This window comes from Schistocerca americana, chromosome 4 (genome assembly GCF_021461395.2).
Source record: "Schistocerca americana isolate TAMUIC-IGC-003095 chromosome 4, iqSchAmer2.1, whole genome shotgun sequence".
Classification (NCBI taxonomy): Eukaryota; Metazoa; Arthropoda; class Insecta; order Orthoptera; family Acrididae; genus Schistocerca; species Schistocerca americana.
In genome coordinates, this window is record NC_060122.1 from 304,715,831 (window position 1) to 304,736,088 (window position 20,258).

Below are 20,258 nucleotides of genomic sequence, written 5' to 3' on the forward strand. Positions count from 1 at the left end.
CCCGTGCTAACCTCTTCATCTCAGAGTAGCACTTGCAACCTACGTCCTCAATTATTTGCTTGACGTATTCCTATCTCTGTCTTCCTCTACAGTTTTTGCCCTCTACAGCTCCCTCTAGCACCATGGAAGTCATTCCCTCATGTCTTAGCAGATGTCCTATCATCCTGTCCCTTCTCCTTATCAGTGTTTTAAATCACAGCTCGTTAGAAAGCTAAGAGTTTCAAGTCAACACAAAGCTTTTCAATTCATCTTGAAACCGCTGAGTTGCTTTACATTCCAAGTACCAGATACATAATTTACATCTCAAATCGAAATTATAAAACACAATTAACTCTCACAAGCATTATACCAACATCTTCTGAGGATTTTTATAACACTGAAACAAGATACAGGGTGATTCAAAAGTAAGTGTACATTCTTCGTGTGTAATATAAGCATCAAAATAAGAGTGAAACGTCATTTAAAGCGATTTCTGAAGTTGCATTATATCAGAGTTATGCAGATGAGTAGGGATCACAAGGACAAAACAAATAAATCAAAATTAATTTTATTTACAAAGCAAAGACACGAAGGGAGCTGAAATTCAATTCAACTATCTAGAACATGTCCGAAATGATGTCTATGTCGACGAAGACAGTTACTTCCTCGACTTCTTACCACTCTCGGAACGTCGCATGCTCCGTTAATCTCATTCTGCGCAGTTTGATGCTATGGTTTTGCTACATTCGCAGTTGCAACTCCATACTCAAGTTCTTCGAGATGGCCGCAGAGATAGAAGCCCAGGGTTAAGACCCGGAGATCTAGCTCGGGATGAGCAACTCTGAGACACTCTCTTGCCTTATTACTGGAATGTGAAGCAATATCAGTCGATATTCAGACGTACACGACACGCCACGTACACGACAATACCGTACTGAAGTATAAGGTAATGGCTGCCACAAATGACATTATATATCACAGCTCGCAAATAAAGCGGTTTCAGAAAAAAAAACTTTATTCAAATTTTGCTCTTATGTTTATCCGTACGTTACAACCAAGAAGTGCGTATTGTTACTTCTGAATCACCCTGTATAAAACATAAAATGTCATTTTTAGAGAAAAATCGGCATTGAAGCGTAATATTGTCTTTACAAGTATCAAAACAACTGCCAAAATCAAGCTCATTACACTGTCGAAAACAGGATGCAAAGTTACGTTTTTATCGTTATACACTCCTGGAAATTGAAATAAGAACACCGTGAATTCATTGTCCCAGGAAGGGGAAACTTTATTGACACATTCCTGGGGTCAGATACATCACATGATCACACTGACAGAACCACAGGCACATAGACACAGGCAACAGAGCATGCACAATGTCGGCACTAGTACAGTGTATATCCACCTTTCGCAGCAATGCAGGCTGCTATTCTCCCATGGAGACGATCGTAGAGATGCTGGATGTAGTCCTGTGGAACGGCTTGCCATGCCATTTCCACCTGGCGCCTCAGTTGGACCAGCGTTCGTGCTGGACGTGCAGACCGCGTGAGACGACGCTTCATCCAGTCCCAAACATGCTCAATGGGGGACAGATCCGGAGATCTTGCTGGCCAGGGTAGTTGACTTACACCTTCTAGAGCACGTTGGGTGGCACAGGATACATGCGGACGTGCATTGTCCTGTTGGAACAGCAAGTTCCCTTGCCGGTCTAGGAATGGTAGAACGATGGGTTCGATGACGGTTTGGATGTACCGTGCACTATTCAGTGTCCCCTCGACGACCACCAGTAGTGTACGGCCAGTGTAGGAGATCGCTCCCCACACCATGATGCTGGGTGTTGGCCCTGTGTGCCTCGGTCGTATGCAGTCCTGATTGTGGCGCTCACCTGCACGGCGCCAAACACGCATACGACCATCATTGGCACCAAGGCAGAAGCGACTCTCATCGCTGAAGACGACACGTCTCCATTCGTCCCTCCATTCACGCCTGTCGCGACACCACTGGAGGCGGGCTGCACGATGTTGGGGCGTGAGCGGAAGACGGCCTAACGGTGTGCGGGACCGTAGCCCAGCTTCATGGAGACGGTTGCGAATGGTCCTCGCCGATACCCCAGGAGCAACAGTGTCCCTAATTTGCTGGGAAGTGGCGGTGCGGTCCCCTACGGCACTGCGTAGGATCCTACGGTCTTGGCGTGCATCCGTGCGTCGCTGCGGTCCGGTCCCAGGTCGACGGGCACGTGCACCTTCCGCCGACCACTATCGACAACATCGATGTACTGTGGAGACCTCACGCCCCACGTGTTGAGCAATTCGGCGGTACGTCCACCCGGCCTCCCGCATGCCCACTATACGCCCTCGCTCAAAGTCCGTCAACTGCACATACGGTTCACGTCCACGCTGTCGCGGCATGCTACCAGTGTTAAAGACTGCGATGGAGCTCCATATGCCACGGCAAACTGGCTGACACTGACGGCGGCGGTGCACAAATGCTGCGCAGCTAGCGCCATTCGACGGCCAACACCGCGGTTCCTGGTGTGTCCGCTGTGCCGTGCGTGTGATCGTTGCTTGTACAGCCCTCTCGCAGTGTCCGGAGCAAGTATGGTGGGTCTGACACACCGGTGTCAATGTGTTCTTTTTTCCATTTCCAGGAGTGTAGATCAATGCAAAGAAGTAGAAATCTTATATGAAAATTACCAAGACCTCTTTATAGTTAACGTTGACCTACATAAAGAGATTAAAACGTAGTAGTTGTATTGATCTTGCGCCTTTATCTCTGAAAGTGAGGAAGACAGACGCTGTTGACAATGGGTCAGGAGACAGACGTTTTGTATAAACTTCCCTTACATTTGGTGTTGCGTAATATTTCAGCTCTTACGTCGCAAATTATATATTTTGCAAAACATGTGGAGCGAAGTTTAAATAAATCATCAATGTCATTGAAACTGATAGCCGACGTCTTATTTATGGAAATTAGATTCAATATGCCATTTTCGGCAAAAATGAGATTACGTGGTAAGAGACAATAACTACTTTACTTTGACTTCCAAGACACCGTCGGGAATAAAAAGCCTGTGTATACTTGTTTCCTTTATGACAAAAGGAGATGGTCATGCTAAACTAATTAAAGCGTGACTGCACGTGCTAAATCCAATCTAAAGTTCGAATAATGGACGCAATACGTTAATTAACAAATATTGACTCAAGTTTTAAATAAAAGTCACATTTTCGGATTTTTAATTACTTATTCTGTGAAAATAAGTCTGATACGAGTATGCTAATACTTTACTGTTATATGAAAATATTACATTTTATTTCACATTTGAGGTCACGCATTTTTTATATAAAATTATTTTTTTGTGAATATTCGAAATTTAATGTGAGTAGTAACTAAAAATAAAAAGACGTTATTTGATTAAAAGTTATTGTTAAATTTTTGTTAGTAAACATTTCAACTTTTAATGAATAAAATAAAAAAAAATGATATCTAGCGAAATTCGAGTCAGCGACAACAGTTTCTAGGCTCTTACGCTAAGCACTCAACTACTGGCGACTAAGGAGGAGAACACAGCAAGTACCATATCCTGACTTCTCAGAAACTTCACTCAGCAGAAGAGGAGTCAAAAGGAGCAAACAGTTGTCTCAGCTTATCCATACATACTCGACAGCTTCTCGAAAACGATGGTCAAAAATTTTTCGGTGTAATTTAGATACCTTAAGGGAGCGAAAATATAAGCCGAGATGTGGCGCAATGGCTAGCGTTGGGGCTTCTAAATTTTGCGCCCTGTGAGCGCGCCCCATGTCCATGTAAGGTTAGACGAATGTTTCTTATCAATTTAGGGGCTACAAGGACATTATAATAACTGTAAAATTTACAATCTTTTTAAATTCTCATATTCAGATTATGCTTATCCATTACGGATAGAGCCATGACTGTTAATTGAATGTAAATACGTAAAACTGCAACCAGTCTTTTTTGAATAGTTAATTACTATTTCATGAACCGGTTTTAGAACTTTTTCAGGTTCATCTTCAGACGGTTTTCTGGAAGTTACATCACTTTTTCTAACATACTGCTGGGTGTTGGCCCTGAGACAAAGATGGAACATGCTTTAATGTATAGCCATGTGTATTGTTTATCTGTCGTACGGATGCAAAAGCATTTGAAAAGGCGAAGCAGTTACTTAGAACGCTCAAGGTGAAGAGGGCTGGTAGACTTAAGAATAAAGTAACGAAGAAAACAGAGGAAGAAAGAAGATTATTGTAAGTGATCAAAAAGAGGAAAAATATTGGCTGGGGCATATACTGCTAAGGGATTGTTGGCAACAAAAATAACAGAGGGAAAAGCCGAAAGAATGGGAGGAAGAGGTAGGAAGACAGTTGGAATGGTGGATGACATTAGAAGAGGACGAAAATACAAAAAGATGAAGGTAGATGCCCAGAACAGGACACAAAGAGGAGCCTTCAGTTGAAACCTGTCATATGACAGATACACTAAAGAAGAAGACTAGTTGCTTTGCATTGGAATATGATATTTGTAGTGACTATTTATTATGATAATTTCTATACTTCTCCCTATATTTTTGGTGGTGACTATTGTTTAATTTTTTGTTCTCAGACTGCGAATGAGATCAACTCCAAACACAAAATTTCACAGGATCTTAGAGTCTTTTGCATGCATGACGTCCGTGTATTGCGAAAACTTCATAACGTAGCAAACGTGCGCGATGACCCAAGCCTAGTTACGACATTCGTAAAAAATTTTCAACTACGCAACGATGTGCTCGAACACAGACTTCGACTGCCTGTCTCATACTGAAAACTTACGCAGTCCCGACGCTGAACCTATAAAGTGTATGCTGCTCCAAGCTCGAGAACTGTTAGTCGAGCGGTAGTTCCCTCCCTACTACTTACACTGCTTCAAGTGAACAGTGTAAAATTTGGGAAATGGGGCATTTGTAAAATTTAGGCAGTAATTACGTTAAGATTAATGCTAAACTTATCCTGTTTTTTACACCAGTCGTTTTGAGACCTTACAGCCGGCCTATATCTGCTGATTGTCTTTCAATCATAGAATTGATAAATATCTCATCTATCAAAATAATGCAGCACAAAGAATATATATATATATATATATATATATATATATATATATAATTAAATATTGTATATCTTATTATTATAATGACTGATAATTTCCTTCTAAGAAACATTGCATTATTTGAATTTGACAGAGTTTTGTGTTTGTCCCCTTTCGTTAGCAATCCCGTCTATGATTTCTCAAAATAATCTTTAGTTGTCAGTAATCTTTACTTACGGAAAAGTTTTAATAGAATTTTTAAATAGACACATTTTAGAAATCTTTTTCATCTAGGTTGGCAAGTTTTTCATCCAAATTTACTTCCTGATAGAAAACGGTGTTTCGCGAATTTTATTTTTCCTCGATAATTGCAAGTACATACTGGCTCTTTTTCATGATTGTGCATAGGACTATAAATAAAATACTTACTTATATTTTCCCTGATATGTACAACAGACTGCTAGGTGTATTCACTTGGCGCACTTAAAGCACCCAGATTTTTAAACAGTTGTTTACTGTGAGACTAATTACTACTTTTAGTTACAAATGTTGCAGTTCTTTCACGCACTTTGAAAATTGTGTCATCTTTTACGACTTTGATTCCCAGAAAAGCATACTATAGCCAAGAATTGAATAGATAGGTGCGAATAGTGCTGTTACATACTGGTGCTAGTACCTTGAGAGCTTAACACGCTGATGATATCCCATTTAGCATTATATTTGTGTGTTCGTTGTAAGTAATTGACAGTAAATATTCATACCTAAAAAAGTGTGTTACAAAATCTATTGGTTTATAATATATACTTAACGTGAAATAAATTTCTCCCTTTTACACTGAGAACATTTTGTTTGTTTTCTTCATGTTAAATGTTAATTATTGGTTCTGGTGGCTTTTTGGTGATTATCATCAGCACAGAGAACTTTTTCCTCTTGTCTGGTACTGGCTTGTAAAGTCATTAAAATATGTTAAGAACTGAATTGGACCCAATATACTAGACTGAGTTACACCTATGTTTATATTTTTTGTCTGACAATTGTTTTACTAAAGCCTTATCATCAGTTGAAGTGTGCACTGTCTCTACCTTTTTGCACCGTATTCTCCAGGTAAACTGAAACCACTCATTTGCTGTTCTTCTTACGCATAGTGCTTCTAATATGTAGTATTTTGTGGTAAATGATGTCAAAAGCCTTGGACAAGTTTAATAATGTGTCCACAACATAGCCAACCTGCTCAGTAATTTATAGTAACAATTTTGTGAACTGTGTTTGGATGATATTCTTCTTATTATACCCTGCAAACCAAATCGTTGTATTTATTCAGGTAACTGATTAGTTTATTTTCCATTGCGGTTTCAATTATTTTTTGAGAAATATATTTTAATATAGTCTTTTAAGGAGATAACATGTACATGCTTAAGGTACTTTACAAAAATATTTTAACTAAAGGACACATTTATTATGTTTGTTAAAGTGGTTTGTATGCTATCTGTGCATACTTTCAGTACAAATTGGCACTTCATCTGCGTCATTTGACTTATTTTAGTTTTTGTATTGCCTTCCTGACTTCAAGCTTGTTGTGGAAAGAATATCATTGTGCTAAGTGCGTAATTCACTGTGGGTACTACGTGTGTTTTAGAATGATTTTGTTGCCACTTCTCTGCAAAAACAAAATGTAGTCGTTTACAAAATTTGTATATTCCCTTGGATTTTCCATTATTTTCCTTTCATCTTTCAGTTGTACACTGTTACACTGGTGTCTGCCTTTTTAGAGCTTCGTAGTTTTTGACATAGCATACTAATTTGCTGTTATTTCCTGCATTATATATTGTCACTGAACAATTTATTTATACAGCAAACACTGTCCTTCTGTATTTTTTATATTATGTTTGTTACTTAGTAAATGTGAATTAATGCAGTTCTCTTGCAAGGAAGTGAGATGTTTATGTCTTGGAGTTTTAATGCCTATAATTTTCCCTCTGCTTTCCCTAGCAGCTGCTGTTGGAGTGGCTACTAAAAAATTAGTTTAAGCAAGATGAATTTAGAGAACTTAGTATCTACTTTTTTTTCATAAACACTTCATCCCAAGCTTGATCTGCCAGTGCCAAAAAAAGTATATATTTTACTTTTAGAGAAGATCCGGCTGTAGTTCTGCAGTTTTGTGAGTGTGTCAAGCCTGTCTTTAGCTTTATTCTCTCCACGTGCTACGTTGAATGCAAAATATTTCATACAGAGAAGTAACAGTATGCTGTCTCGAAATTCTAGAATACTGGAAACGCAGAGAACATGACATACTTGTAAAGAGCTGTTTTTGAAACGGAAACCTGATAAAAATCCCAGCGGATTTATAGTGATAAGAAACTGAAGCAAATTCTAAAAATGATGATCTAGCTACAATGTTAAAATTCATTGTGGTGCAAAATAAGGTGTACAGCGTGCTGTGTACTTACCTCAAAACTAATTTTTCCTGTCTGATTATGTTTGATGGTGTTGAACACATAATGCGCATACTGACTCGCATCTGTAACAAAAAGATTTCATTCATTGTTTGATGGACTTGATAAAACAGAAGAAAAGTCCCCAACAGAATCCCCTAAACATGGTGGGCAAATAGTGTAGGTTAAAAGATAAAACAAAATTGTGATAAAGACGTATGTTATGAAATGGGCTGAACTACGAAAAGTGGCATGAATGTTCATCAATATTTCTACTACGACTCTTGATGCCATATTTGAGAATTTATTTCTCTTCTTCAGATTATACCTGAAGCAATGTGAATGTCAGATTTGATAGTAAAATTATCGTTTTAATGTTCACTTTTGTAGTATGTAATGTTATGTCTAACACCATGGAATTAACTTTCTGGTTACGAAAATGAAAGACAGAACATTTTTAATATGAAATTGAAATAATACGAGAAGTTCGACCAAGTGTGGTTTTGCAGGAACTATTTACAGGGCTAGAGAATACATGACTGTTACCAAACCGTTACAATACTGGAAAACAATGTAAATTATAATCATATTGATCATTTCTGAAACTATAAAAGAAAAATCTATGTTCTGATATAAGAAATTTATCAGAAGATGATTAAAACGTATTATGTAAATAATTTTGAAGAATAAAAAATGGAACAAGAAAGTAATAGTGTGGCAGCAGTTGACTAAAATAGAATCAAAGAACTAAATTTATGCAAATCCTGATGTAATGGCATTTAGTTTCTGATGTGCTTTTACATTACTCATAATTAAACATCATTTTGTAAATAATGCATCATAATAAATTAAAGACCCTAAATTAAATCTTATCTACTAAATGTACAATCTAATATATATATATACACAGCAATACAAAATTTACCAATACAGTTAAGAACAGTAAGAGAGAGAAACAGCACATATGGTACAGACTGAAATCCATCACATATTACATTTAAAGTTTACTTAAGAATCTATTTTTGAGGTGCAGAACTTTCAGCAGTGCAGTAGAACTTGAAGAGACGATGAAGTATTTTAACAGACTGTTGGTAAGCTTTCAGTTCGCTTTTCTGACTATCCAGTATCACACGCAGGTTCGTCACTGAAGGATGACATTTTGTGTCGTTTCAATGTTTTGTTCTAGAAATGGAAGTGATACTCGAAATCAATGAGTAATAAGTCTTGTAAGAGCAACTGGAATTTTTTTGAATTCAGATAATTTGAATTTCAGACGTACTTTCGCTGCTCACTGTGGCGAAACAAATTGGTAATGCAACATAACCAAACTTCACAGATATTGCACTTGGGCACAGTTCAATTAGTCTTTAGGATTAGTGCAGATCAGCTGATGTTAATCGAAAAAGTTTTTTGTATGCTAGCTATCTCAGTCGGCAAGAGAAATGTGCGTTAAAATAGGGTTTTCAGTTCACGCAATAGGCGAAGTCAGATGAAATCTGTCAACAAGATTCATTCTGAACTTTAATCCAGATATCTTTTTCTAATACCTAGTGATTGTCCTATGTCCAGCTAACAACGGAGTACTAATTAAAGGTAATGCTAGTATTGTATTGAACTGGGGACCTAGAAACGACGGAGAGGCTTCGTCCTCGCCGTAGCAGTGCACTCACCCCATAACCGTCTCAACCCGAACCCAAGCATATTGTGCGGTTCGGCCCCCAGTGGCGTCAGAGCTAATCGCCCCCCTTCTCGGAATTTACGGGAATTAGGTGACTTGTGCGTGGAGACGTGGTGCAAACTCCTTCCAGCGACCTATCAAGACTTCATTGTTTACACGCCACGTCGCCGCTGTTATCTGTGCCAAAGGTGGACATACCGACTATTAGGTAGGTGGTTATAATGTTATGGCGTCTCAGTGTAAGTAAGTTAATGAAAGCAAAATATTCTGGGTGATTAAGCCATACCATTGTAGTCTTCTGCTTCTTTTAGAAACTCGAAGTTTCAACACTTCTGATGGGATCTTGAGTTTATTGTTGCCCTCAGACAGCTGAACACGGAGAAAATCAGAGCAAAATTGAAGATCCATGCAGAATAATCGAAGTGTCATGTTTGTGGACGTAGAAGAACAAACGTATGTGACTCATTCACCCACAACGATTTACTATTACTCTTCTTACTGAAAGTCAGGTATTATTTCAGAGCAATGGTGAGTGCTGTGTGCAAGTATGAAGCATTCAAGATACTCGAAATTGTGAATACGCTCTGAAATCGATTTACTTGTCAACTTTTCTTGGTAAGCTAGTTACATTAACTTACATACAAAGATAACCACACTAGATATAAAATACCCTGAAATGAAGAAAGGAGCAATATTAGGGTTTAACGTGCCTTCGACTACGATGCCTTTAGAGCACTATCTCAGATGCGTAAAGGTTTTGGAAAGAAACTGTACCAGTCCTTTCCAAAGGAGCCATCATGGAATTTGCCTTAAACGATTCATGCTGAGAAATACGTAGACATGTTACAGTTGTTAGGAATGAAGCATATGACTGATTTACAAGAACAAAATCTTAAATATTTAAACAATGAAAATTACAGGCAGGAATATCAACAATGTAGGGAAATAAAGAATGCTACTTACCGTAAAAAAGACACGTTGCGTTGCAGAGAGCCACAACTGAAAGACACTTACAAGAAGCTTTCGGCCACAGTCTTCATCAGCAAAAGCGAAACACACACCATTCGCACACTCAAGCAAACATACTTCAAGCAGTTGGGCAGTCATGTGTGCATGGGGTGTGTTTGCTTGTGTGCATGGATGGTGTGTGTTTCTCTTTTGCTGATGAAGGCTGTGGCCGAAAGCTTCATATAAGTGTCTTTTAATTGTGCCTGCTTGCAACGGAACGTGTATTCTATGCGGAAGTAGCAATCTATCTTTTCCTACATAGTTGACAATCCGTAGATATTGAGATTCAATATTTTTCTATGTGTTTCCTTCACATTAAGCGTAAAGTTTAACCCTTTTGCAGCCTTTTAACTACATGAAATACACAGGGAAAAATGGAAAAGATGAGAAGTATTTGATAATTGACGAAAATGACAATAGATGGAGGACCTGTACATACATCATCAGTAATCCCCAGCAGCTAGCCACATGTGATTCGCCTCCAAGTTTCATCCTGTTATTGCGATAAGCAAAAGTGTGTACTGAAGCGTAGCGCACGAAAATATTTACCCCAGTATGTAAACGATAGTGCAGAGTCTTTCTTGTCATCAGCCTTTTTAATGGTTTGTTGTGGCCCGCCACGAATTCCTTTCGTGTGCCAACATCGGCACCTCAGAGTAGCATCTGTATCCAGCGTCCTCAGTTATTTGTTGGATGTATAGCAGTCTCTGACTTCACCTACAGTTATTACCCTCTACAGGTACACAGGAGAACTTCCGTGAAGTTAGTAACATAGAAAATGACGTACTGGTGGAAGAAGAGCTGTGAGGGGGATAGAGGGGGGGGGAGGGGGGTAGGCGGGGAGGGGCTTAGTTGTATTTGGATAGCTCAGTCGTTAGAGCACTCGTTCGCGAAAGGCGAAGGTCTTAGGAGCGAGTACTGGTCTGGCACATAACTTTAATCGGGGACGAAATTTCCTTTGTACCATTTTACATTGTCGAACGCTTTTTGTATGTCGACAGCGGCTACGAACGTTATAATTGTGACATCAAGTGCGCGGGAAGGATGTAACAGTACTGTAAATTAATATGAATGGTGCAAAATTGCTGTATTAGTCGCTAAATGAAATGCGACTAGTTAAAAAACGAGTGGCTTTGAAACTTCCTAGCAGACTAAAACTGTTTGCTGGGCCGAGAGTTGAACTTGGCACCTTTGCCTTTCGCGGGAAAGTGCTCTACCGTCTTTTTCTTTTGCATTTTGTTCGTTATTGTTCGTTAAATTAGGTCGTAGCGGGCGTCAGATGACATCCGTTGAAATTCGTTGTTGATCTTTTCAGTTTTGTTTTTGTTTATTGTAGAGACTAGCCAGCTCTCTGACCGAACACGCTGAGCTACCGCGCCGGCTAACATTGTTCTATCAAATGGTTCAAATGGCTCTGAGCACTATGGGACTTAACAGCTGTGGTCATCAGCCCCCTAGAACTTAGAACTACTTAAACCTAACTAACCTAAGGACATCACACACATCCATGCCCGAGGCAGGATTCGAACCTGCGACCGTAGCAGTCACACGGTTCCGGACTGCGCGCCTAGAACCGCGAGACCACCGCGGCCGGCATTGCTCTATCACCTGAGCTACCCAAGCACGAATGACGACCCGTCCTCACAGCTTAACTTCCGCTAATTCCTCTGCCAGGAAGTTTCATATCAGCGAACATTCCGCTGTAGAGTAAAAGTTTCATCCTGGAACCACTGGCTTTATTTGACGTGTTTCAGTTGATACCCATCATCAGATAGTTATGATCATCAAGATCAGGCCCGCACAAGGTGCATGCACCAGTGCATCGCACAGTGCAGAGTGCAGAAGACGGCTGCGTTATGTTGACGACGGTGCAGCCCCCCACTCCTCGGCTTTGCGCAACAGCGCCGCCTCTCACTTCCTTAGCTTGTGTCGCTCGCGCCGCCTGTCCCGACCTGTTTCAAAGCTTTTACCCTGTTGTCTTCGTCATTGCCAAATACTAATGTACACTAGTTGGAGATCTTAGTTTGGTGCACCGGTACAAAAGAGATTTATATAATAACTGTAATGGTAACAATTTTAAATTTGGTTTCAACACAAATGTATCTTCCTATGTGCTCTTTATTTTGTTTGCAATTATGTTACTAAGATCTGGAACAAGAGATTGGCTGACAGCAATTCTGAGAGAATTTTTTAAATTACAATTAGAAATACTCGCACGCAATCTAGTTTTTGTACAAGACAAAACAGAAAAAAACCTTTCACATACACAAGTGGAAGCAAACATAGAAATAATCTTCGCTGCTTCTCTGTGTAACTTGGGAAATTCTTCCCGAGAATTGTCTGCAGGTAGGTAATTTCCTGAAACAATAACAAAGCCAATGTTAATAAATGAAAGTAATGTAAGCCGTTGTTTCGAAGTACTAAAATGCGATAGATTTTAATAAACATGTAATGTGTACTATTGGTTTTAATGTAATGTTACACTTGCATATGTAACGCAATTTCCTTTATTTAGCTGTATGTCATATACCGGCTCATTACCTGGAATCGGTCGTTAAATGCATTTTCAAGGGATTGTAGCACCTCGGCCTATTTTTCAAAGCGCGCTCCTTCCTGCACAGGTGCTGTCAAACAAAAACATAGTACCGTTTGGATTAGAGCGGTTATAAAAATCAGGCTGTTTTAATAAAGGTACAATTTGTATCTCGCTTACCTAGTTCAGGAAAGTGTTGCGTATTTTTCTCTGAAACTTTATTTTTGAGGAGCTTCAGTTTATACTGGAAAGCGTTTATTTTGCTGATCATATCGTTGATGAGATTGTTTTCTTTTTGGAGTTTCAGACTTAAATCATTTAGGAGAGCCATAATATCTGCTAAAAATCCTAAATCAGCTACCCATTCAGGGTCATGAAAAAGTGGCTCCTGACGTCCTTTGCTCTCCAAAACCTGACGTAGTCGCAAAATTCGGGAAATCACTTTCCCTCTGCTCAGCCAGCGCACCTCAGCGTGGTAGGGAATATCTGGATACTCCTCTTCAAAGAAAATCAAAAATTCTTTGAATTGACGATGAGTGAGTCCATGAGAACGAATGTAGTTCACGATAAGCACCACTACCTTCATCACATCTTGAAGACCGATAACTTTCGCTCAAAGAGCCTCTTGCTGTGCAAAACAATGAACAGAAGGTAAATTCGGCATGTTAAGTTTTTTTCCGCAGTATGCCAGTAAACCCTTTTGCTTTACCGCACATTGCTGGTGCCCCGTCTGTGGTTACGGAAAACAGCTTTTCTCAAGGGAGTCCTATTCCTTCAGCTGCCATTTCAACAGCTGCTAAAATATCCGCCCCTGTAACAGTGTCCTTCAACGAAATCATATCCAGGAGCTCTTCCGTTACATGTAGGTCGTCGTCCACGCCACGCAAAAACATTGCTAACTAAGCCGTGTCGTTAATATCCGTGGACTCATCAAGTGCGTGGAGTACGCTAGGAAGTTTTCAATTTTGGCTGCCAGTTGTTCATGCAAATTCTCAGCAATGTCGTTGATTCTCCGATGTATTGTCATTCTGGAAAGTGGTATTCTGCTGTACGCGGGAGCTAATGTGGGATTCATTGTCTCTACTACGTCCAACATAATGTTTTTTATTAATGGTCCGTCCATAAATGGCCTCCCAGCTCTTGCTAAAAGTAGAGCAACTTTGTAACTAGCTCTGAGAGTCCTTTCGCAACACCCCTCATCTTCTTCACCCTAAAGTAGAGAAAAAAAGATGTGTTAGAAATAATTTATGTGAAAACGAAAACTAAGGAATCTAAACAAATGTTATTTCGTTTCGCATGACCTTTAACCAAAATATACATGCTAAAGTACTTGCAACAAACCTCGTTTGTAGATACAGAATTCTCTTCTGCAAAAGTTTGCAACTTCCGTAATTCTTCCTCTCTGGCATCCCCTGTTATATCACTATACTTTTCTGAATGCAATTTGCTGTAGTGCCTTTCATTAGACGATTTTATGACACACGTAATTAGTGTACCGCAGATTAGACATTTGGATTTATCGTCACAACGTACAAAAAAGTGGGAGAGTTCCCATTCCGGTTTAAATTGACTTTCGGCAATTTTACCTTTTTTTGGAGCAGATGGTTCCATTATTCTGGTAATTATCTTGCGCTTACGTATTCCAATGTTGACTAAGCCGTCTGGCAGCGTATTCAGCATTGCACAGCGTCGGCCTCACCTAGCTAGCCGAGTTGAGGCGAAGTATGCCGAGTTGAACCGATGCACTGTGCAGGCACTCGCTGCACCTCACTTTGCACGCGTGCGGTTTTCCGTGTTTGTGCGGCCCTGATCTAGATATTTAGGTGCATAAAGACACGTCGTAACTGATACAGCTGTCATGGCAACGCACGTTTCTTTATTTTTATAAGTCTTGCTTCCGTATCAAGCGGAACCTCAGAATTACCTCCCTGGTGTCTTTACCGTTCCTAAATCGAAACTGATCGTCATTCGACTTATCTAAAAAATCTTCAAATTCCAATGTACATTAAGTACCTATACTTTCTTCATTGCATGCTTAGATATCATAAACTGAGGTATATTTTTTGTGTTTCCATTTGGATTTCCTGGAATGTTGCTGGAACGAAAAGGGGCGATGTCTGCTAACGTTGGATCGAGGGTAAGATGACACTCGTCGACACCTTTTCGATTTAAGAAAAATATTATCAGTTCCATTGCGCTATAATTAAAATCTCAGGTGACAAATAAATCTGTACACATCAGTAGATTCTGAAGAACGTACAAAATGAAAGAAAGAGGCAGAGTTGAAGAAAGTAATCAACATTTACTACTGCTGCTGAGTTTGTGAGAAATGAACAGGAGTAAATTCTACAAAAAAAAAAAATGGAATTTCCGAATACGTTCTCGAAAGATACGCGAACAAAGGTGGCAGAAGAGTGTTAGCACAGAAGGTAAACAAAATTTTCAACAATGTTTTGGTTGAGTACCAGTGCTCCAGTTCTGTTCACACACATTCAAACTGCAACGATTAGTGCTACCTATACCGGAAAAAAGGTAGCATTTATTATGATTATTATTATTGCTGCATCACCAACCACTCTCCATTTCTATTTTTTTACTTCAGTTGAATGGAAGTGAAACATGAATGATTAGCAGTACTGATAAGGAGTGGACAGAAGCGTTTGAAATGTGATGCTACAGAACACTGAAGATTAAATGGGTAGACTGAATAACCAATGCGAAGTAATAAATCGAATTTGGGAGAAATGAGTGCGGTGGCACAACAAGAAGGGACCGGTTGATACAAAACTTCCTGAGGCACCAAGGAATCGTCAGTTTGGATATGGAAGAAAGTATTCAGAGTAAAACTGACAGATTAAGACTAAGGGTCGCATGTTCAAGCGGATGTAGGTTGCAGTAGTTATGTAGAGATGAGGAGACTGACACAGGATAGAATAACTTGAAGAGCGGCGTCCAACTGGTCTTTGGACTGCAGACTGAAGACCACTTCAACGACAACAACATTTTCTGTGACTGCTTTTCTAAACCACCAAAGCGTAGCATTGCTGAGAATTAATATTATTTATTGTTGAGGTAAATCTTGTTTATCATTTTACGTAACGCTGCTCGTCAACGTGCCATCATGCTGAGGTAAGACTGTTCTCTAATAATTTTTCTCCAAAATCTGGGGAATTATATTATGAAAACATACCTCAAACTAGATAGTTACAAAAACATGCTGGTAATGTTATAGCACACAGCATGAATCATTAAGGTCAGGCAATACACCTAAAGTTTAAGTTCCTGATCTTACCGCTTAAGTTCAGTATTTTACGCGACTTTTCCCTAATTTAATTATTGACACAGTGACTGACAACCGGATCTTGTAAAAATTACTCTTTTGTGTGTTTAATTCTTCCGTATTCTGCTTATCCGCTTCTGTAGAATATGCTCGTTGCAGAATACGATACCTAAAGAAACACTGCACCAAAACATTAAAGTAGCACCCATTCTCCTGCCTCTTGAGAAAGCGGTATGCCAATACTTCGTCTTAAGAACGAACCGTCTTCTCTGAAGTAGTTTGGAGGTGAGTTAGGAACTGAAAGCGAACTCTTGAGACGTCGCAAGTTCGAAACTTCGATTTATCTCGCTTGACAGACAGTAGACATTTTCGAGCAGAAGTTGAGCTGGTTTGCTTAACTACACAACGAACTCGATGCGAACAGCAGAAGTACCGACCTCGACCGCAGTGGAACGCAGAGAGAAACTGAAGTGGACGTATCTTACATTTAAACTAAAATACTTGCGCTGTTCGGACAAAAGATTGCAGAAAGAAAAATTATGCTGCGATGATGAGTACAATTTTTTGGTTTATTCAGTGAGCCTGTTGTTCTGATTTAGTGTTGCTGTAAATAAAGAGCAATGACGCTCAAAAAGTGAGTTACAGTACACAGACTTAAGAATATTCACTGGCGTCCAAGGCTGCGTTTATTTTGCCACAAACAGCATAAACAGGTGACAGAAAAGCAGAAGCAATGCAAAGAATACAGAACGTAAACAACTACAACGTGCTTAACGACAGACAAAAATTTTCTTATGAGAAAAAGTACCACCACAGCTGTATCTCGAGAAAGATCATTTGTCTCACATGACTAGTTTCGCCGGCACATTACTGTCATCCTCAGGATCCTCCACTGCCAAAAGAGTATTACATTTCCTTGGCGCATTTACTGTGGAATCACTGTTACTTGTTCACTTGAGTTGGTTTTCCTCAGAAGTCTGTACTCGACACTCTCTCACAACCATTAACGAAAACAGTATCCCCAAAATAAAAATGAGCTGTCGACAAACAGGAAACTAGCAATAACTAGACGTAGAAACAGGTGGAGGGATGAAGTAGAAACAAACTACAGATAACTGGAGCGCTGAACAACCGTACGTAACAGGCAAATGCGTAACACGTTGAGAAAGAAGAAAAAAAGAAGACGAACAGGTTTTTATTTCTGAAGCTGGAATCAACTTCTCTCAATCAAAATTCATACGTTTACCGTCAGAAGATGTACAGGAATATCTTGCTGATCAAATTTATCATGTGTGTCCAAACAATGAGACATAGAATGTTATTACTAAGCTACAAGAAGCACTAAACTTCTGTTCAACTTCATGATTTTGCAACGCAAGGACTCATCTATTAAATTTTGGGCGTGCAATTAGGGATGCTTCCCATTTTTGGATCTTGTGGTTCGTCGCAAATACACTCCTGGAAATTGAAATAAGAACACCGTGAATTCATTGTCCCAGGAAGGGGAAACTTTATTGACACATTCCTGGGGTCAGATACATCACATGATCACACTGACAGAACCACAGGCACATAGACACAGGCAACAGAGCATGCACAATGTCGGCACTAGTACAGTGTATATCCACCTTTCGCAGCAATGCAGGCTGCTATTCTCCCATGGAGACGATCGTAGAGATGCTGGGTGTAGTCCTGTGGAACGGCTTGCCATGCCATTTCCACCTGGCGCCTCAGTTGGACCAGCGTTCGTGCTGGACGTGCAGACCGCGTGAGACGACGCTTCATCCAGTCCCAAACATGCTCAATGGGGGACAGACCCGGAGATCTTGCTGGCCAGGGTAGTTGACTTACACCTTCTAGAGCACGTTGGGTGGCACGGGATACATGTGGACGTGCATTGTCCTGTTGGAACAGCAAGTTCCCTTGCCGGTCTAGGAATGGTAGAACGATGGGTTCGATGACGGTTTGGATGTACCGTGCACTATTCAGTGTCCCCTCGACGATCACCAGTGGTGTACGGCCAGTGTAGGAGATCGCTCCCCACACCATGATGCCGGGTGTTGGCCCTGTGTGCCTCGGTCGTATGCAGTCCTGATTGTGGCGCTCACCTGCACGGCGCCAAACACGCATACGACCATCATTGGCACCAAGGCAGAAGCGACTCTCATCGCTGAAGACGACACGTCTCCATTCGTCCCTCCATTCACGCCTGTCGCGACACCACTGGAGGCGGGCTGCACGATGTTGGGGCGTGAGCGGAAGACGACCTAACGGTGTTCGGGACCGTAGCCCAGCTTCATGGAGACGGTTGCGAATGGTCCTCGCCGATACCCCAGGAGCAACAGTGTCCCTAATTTGCTGGGAAGTGGCGGTGCGGTCCCCTACGGCACTGCGTAGGATCCTACGGTCTTGGCGTGCATCCGTGCGTCGCTGCGGTCCGGTCCCAGGTCGACGGGCACGTGCACCTTCCGCCGACCACTGGCGACAACATCGGTGTACTGTGGAGACCTCACGCCCCACGTGTTGAGCAATTCGGCGGTACGCCCACCCGGCCTCCCGCATGTCCACTATACGCCCTCGCTCAAAGTCCGTCAACTGCACATACGGTTCACGTCCACGCTGTCGCGGCATGCTACCAGTGTTAAAGACTGCGATGGAGCTCCGTATGCCACGACAAACTGGCTGACACTGACGGCGGCGGTGCACAAATGCTGCGCAGCTAGCGCCATTCGACGGCCAACACCGCGGTTCCTGGTGTGTCCGCTGTGCCGTGCGTGTGATCATTGCTTGTACAGCCCTCTCGCAGTGTCCGGAGCAAGTATGGTGGGTCTGACACACCGGTGTCAATGTGTTCTTTTTTCCATTTCCAGGAGTGTATAATGGCACCTTGGGACACGCAGTTAATCGAAAGCCGACTCACACAGACTTACGTTTACATGCATATAACTGTCACCATCCAGCCCAGTCGATGAACGTTCTGAGAACTTTGGTTCACACAGCACAGAGCACTGTTGACGGTAGCGGTCTGCAGGACGAGCATCTACACTTTTCAGAGTGTTTTTTCAGCAAATGGGTATTCTCCTCAACAGATACGTAAGGTGCTACGAATAAAACTAAGGTGGAAATAAGGAACGAGGAAGAGTACAAAGAGAAATTTAAATCCATGGCTTTCGTGCTATATGTGGGAAGACGGCTGTCAAACAAAGCTAGCATAATCTCCAAGCACAAGTGAAACAGATTTTTCGTCCTTCACCGAAGACAGCAGGTTCGTCAAAGACGATTTGATGCTCTGCAAAGCTGGGGTTTACAAAATCCGTTGCGATTGTCGCACTTCGTACATCGGCCAGACAACTGGTAGGCCTATAATCGAAAGACGATTGGAACACAGTAGGTAACATCCGACTCTTATAGCCCAATAGATCGGATGGCACAGAATTTAACTAACAGAAATAGTAGCTTTAGCGTGGACGAATCTTGAAATCCAGCGCATTCTTTAATAAACCTGCAAGGGCTTCGGTTTAGTGCAGCTCATAATGATACATAAATATCCCAGTGTTGATCGACTGTGTAGTCACAGAGTCAGTTTATGCATACCTTGTTTCACTGAGCAACGTGTCTGGTGCTCGTGTATCAGTGCCCCCATACGCAGTGGCGGGGTCCGCGGGTTTCAAAGGACGGAGCGAGTCGTGTAGCTTTAGTATGTCTACAGTCTGTCGTCTTACTTGAAGATGAGCGGAAGGTAAACAAATATTAGAAGAAGGAAGAGCGTTTGTGCGGTTGCACATCAGAAATTTAATTGTCAGGGCTGAACTTCATTGGAAAAACCAGCATGATAATAACTAGAGAAGGCACAGAACTTATACCTTTCACGTGTAGGATTGCTCAACATGATTCTACAGACATTCGAGCATCGGTTTTGGCGGTCAGAAAACATGTCTTGTTTCAAAACATAGTTAGTGTTGTCCTCTTGTGTAAGGTTCATAACGAAACGTCATCGTGTTATCGAACTGTTAAATGTTGTCGATATGAAGGGTGAATCACCTAACCTGTGCACTACAAGTATTGTGGAAATGTAAAGTGCTGTTGATGTGCGGTTTTGGCAGAATGGATCGGTAATCAGGGGACCGCAATGTTAGCCAATCAACAGATTGTAATAATACTTAGAAAGTGTATTTTTGTGCAAAAATACACCTTTTTAAGTGGAACAATGCCTTTTAACAATAACAAACTAAAAGAGGGCAATACAGAACGTCCGTGAGGCTTGGTGCAGGA

General features: G+C 41.0%; 1 protein-coding gene across 1 annotated transcript in view; it reads right to left on the reverse strand.

Annotated features, from left to right (window-relative positions):
• LOC124613436 (Kv channel-interacting protein 4-like) overlaps positions 1-20,258 on the reverse strand; it is a 504,767-nt gene that overhangs the window by 309,087 nt on the left and 175,422 nt on the right. The window contains exon 4 of the mRNA XM_047142138.1: positions 7,503-7,573. Within this exon, the coding sequence (XP_046998094.1) occupies positions 7,503-7,573 (71 nt within the window). The remainder of the gene's footprint in view (positions 1-7,502; positions 7,574-20,258) is intronic.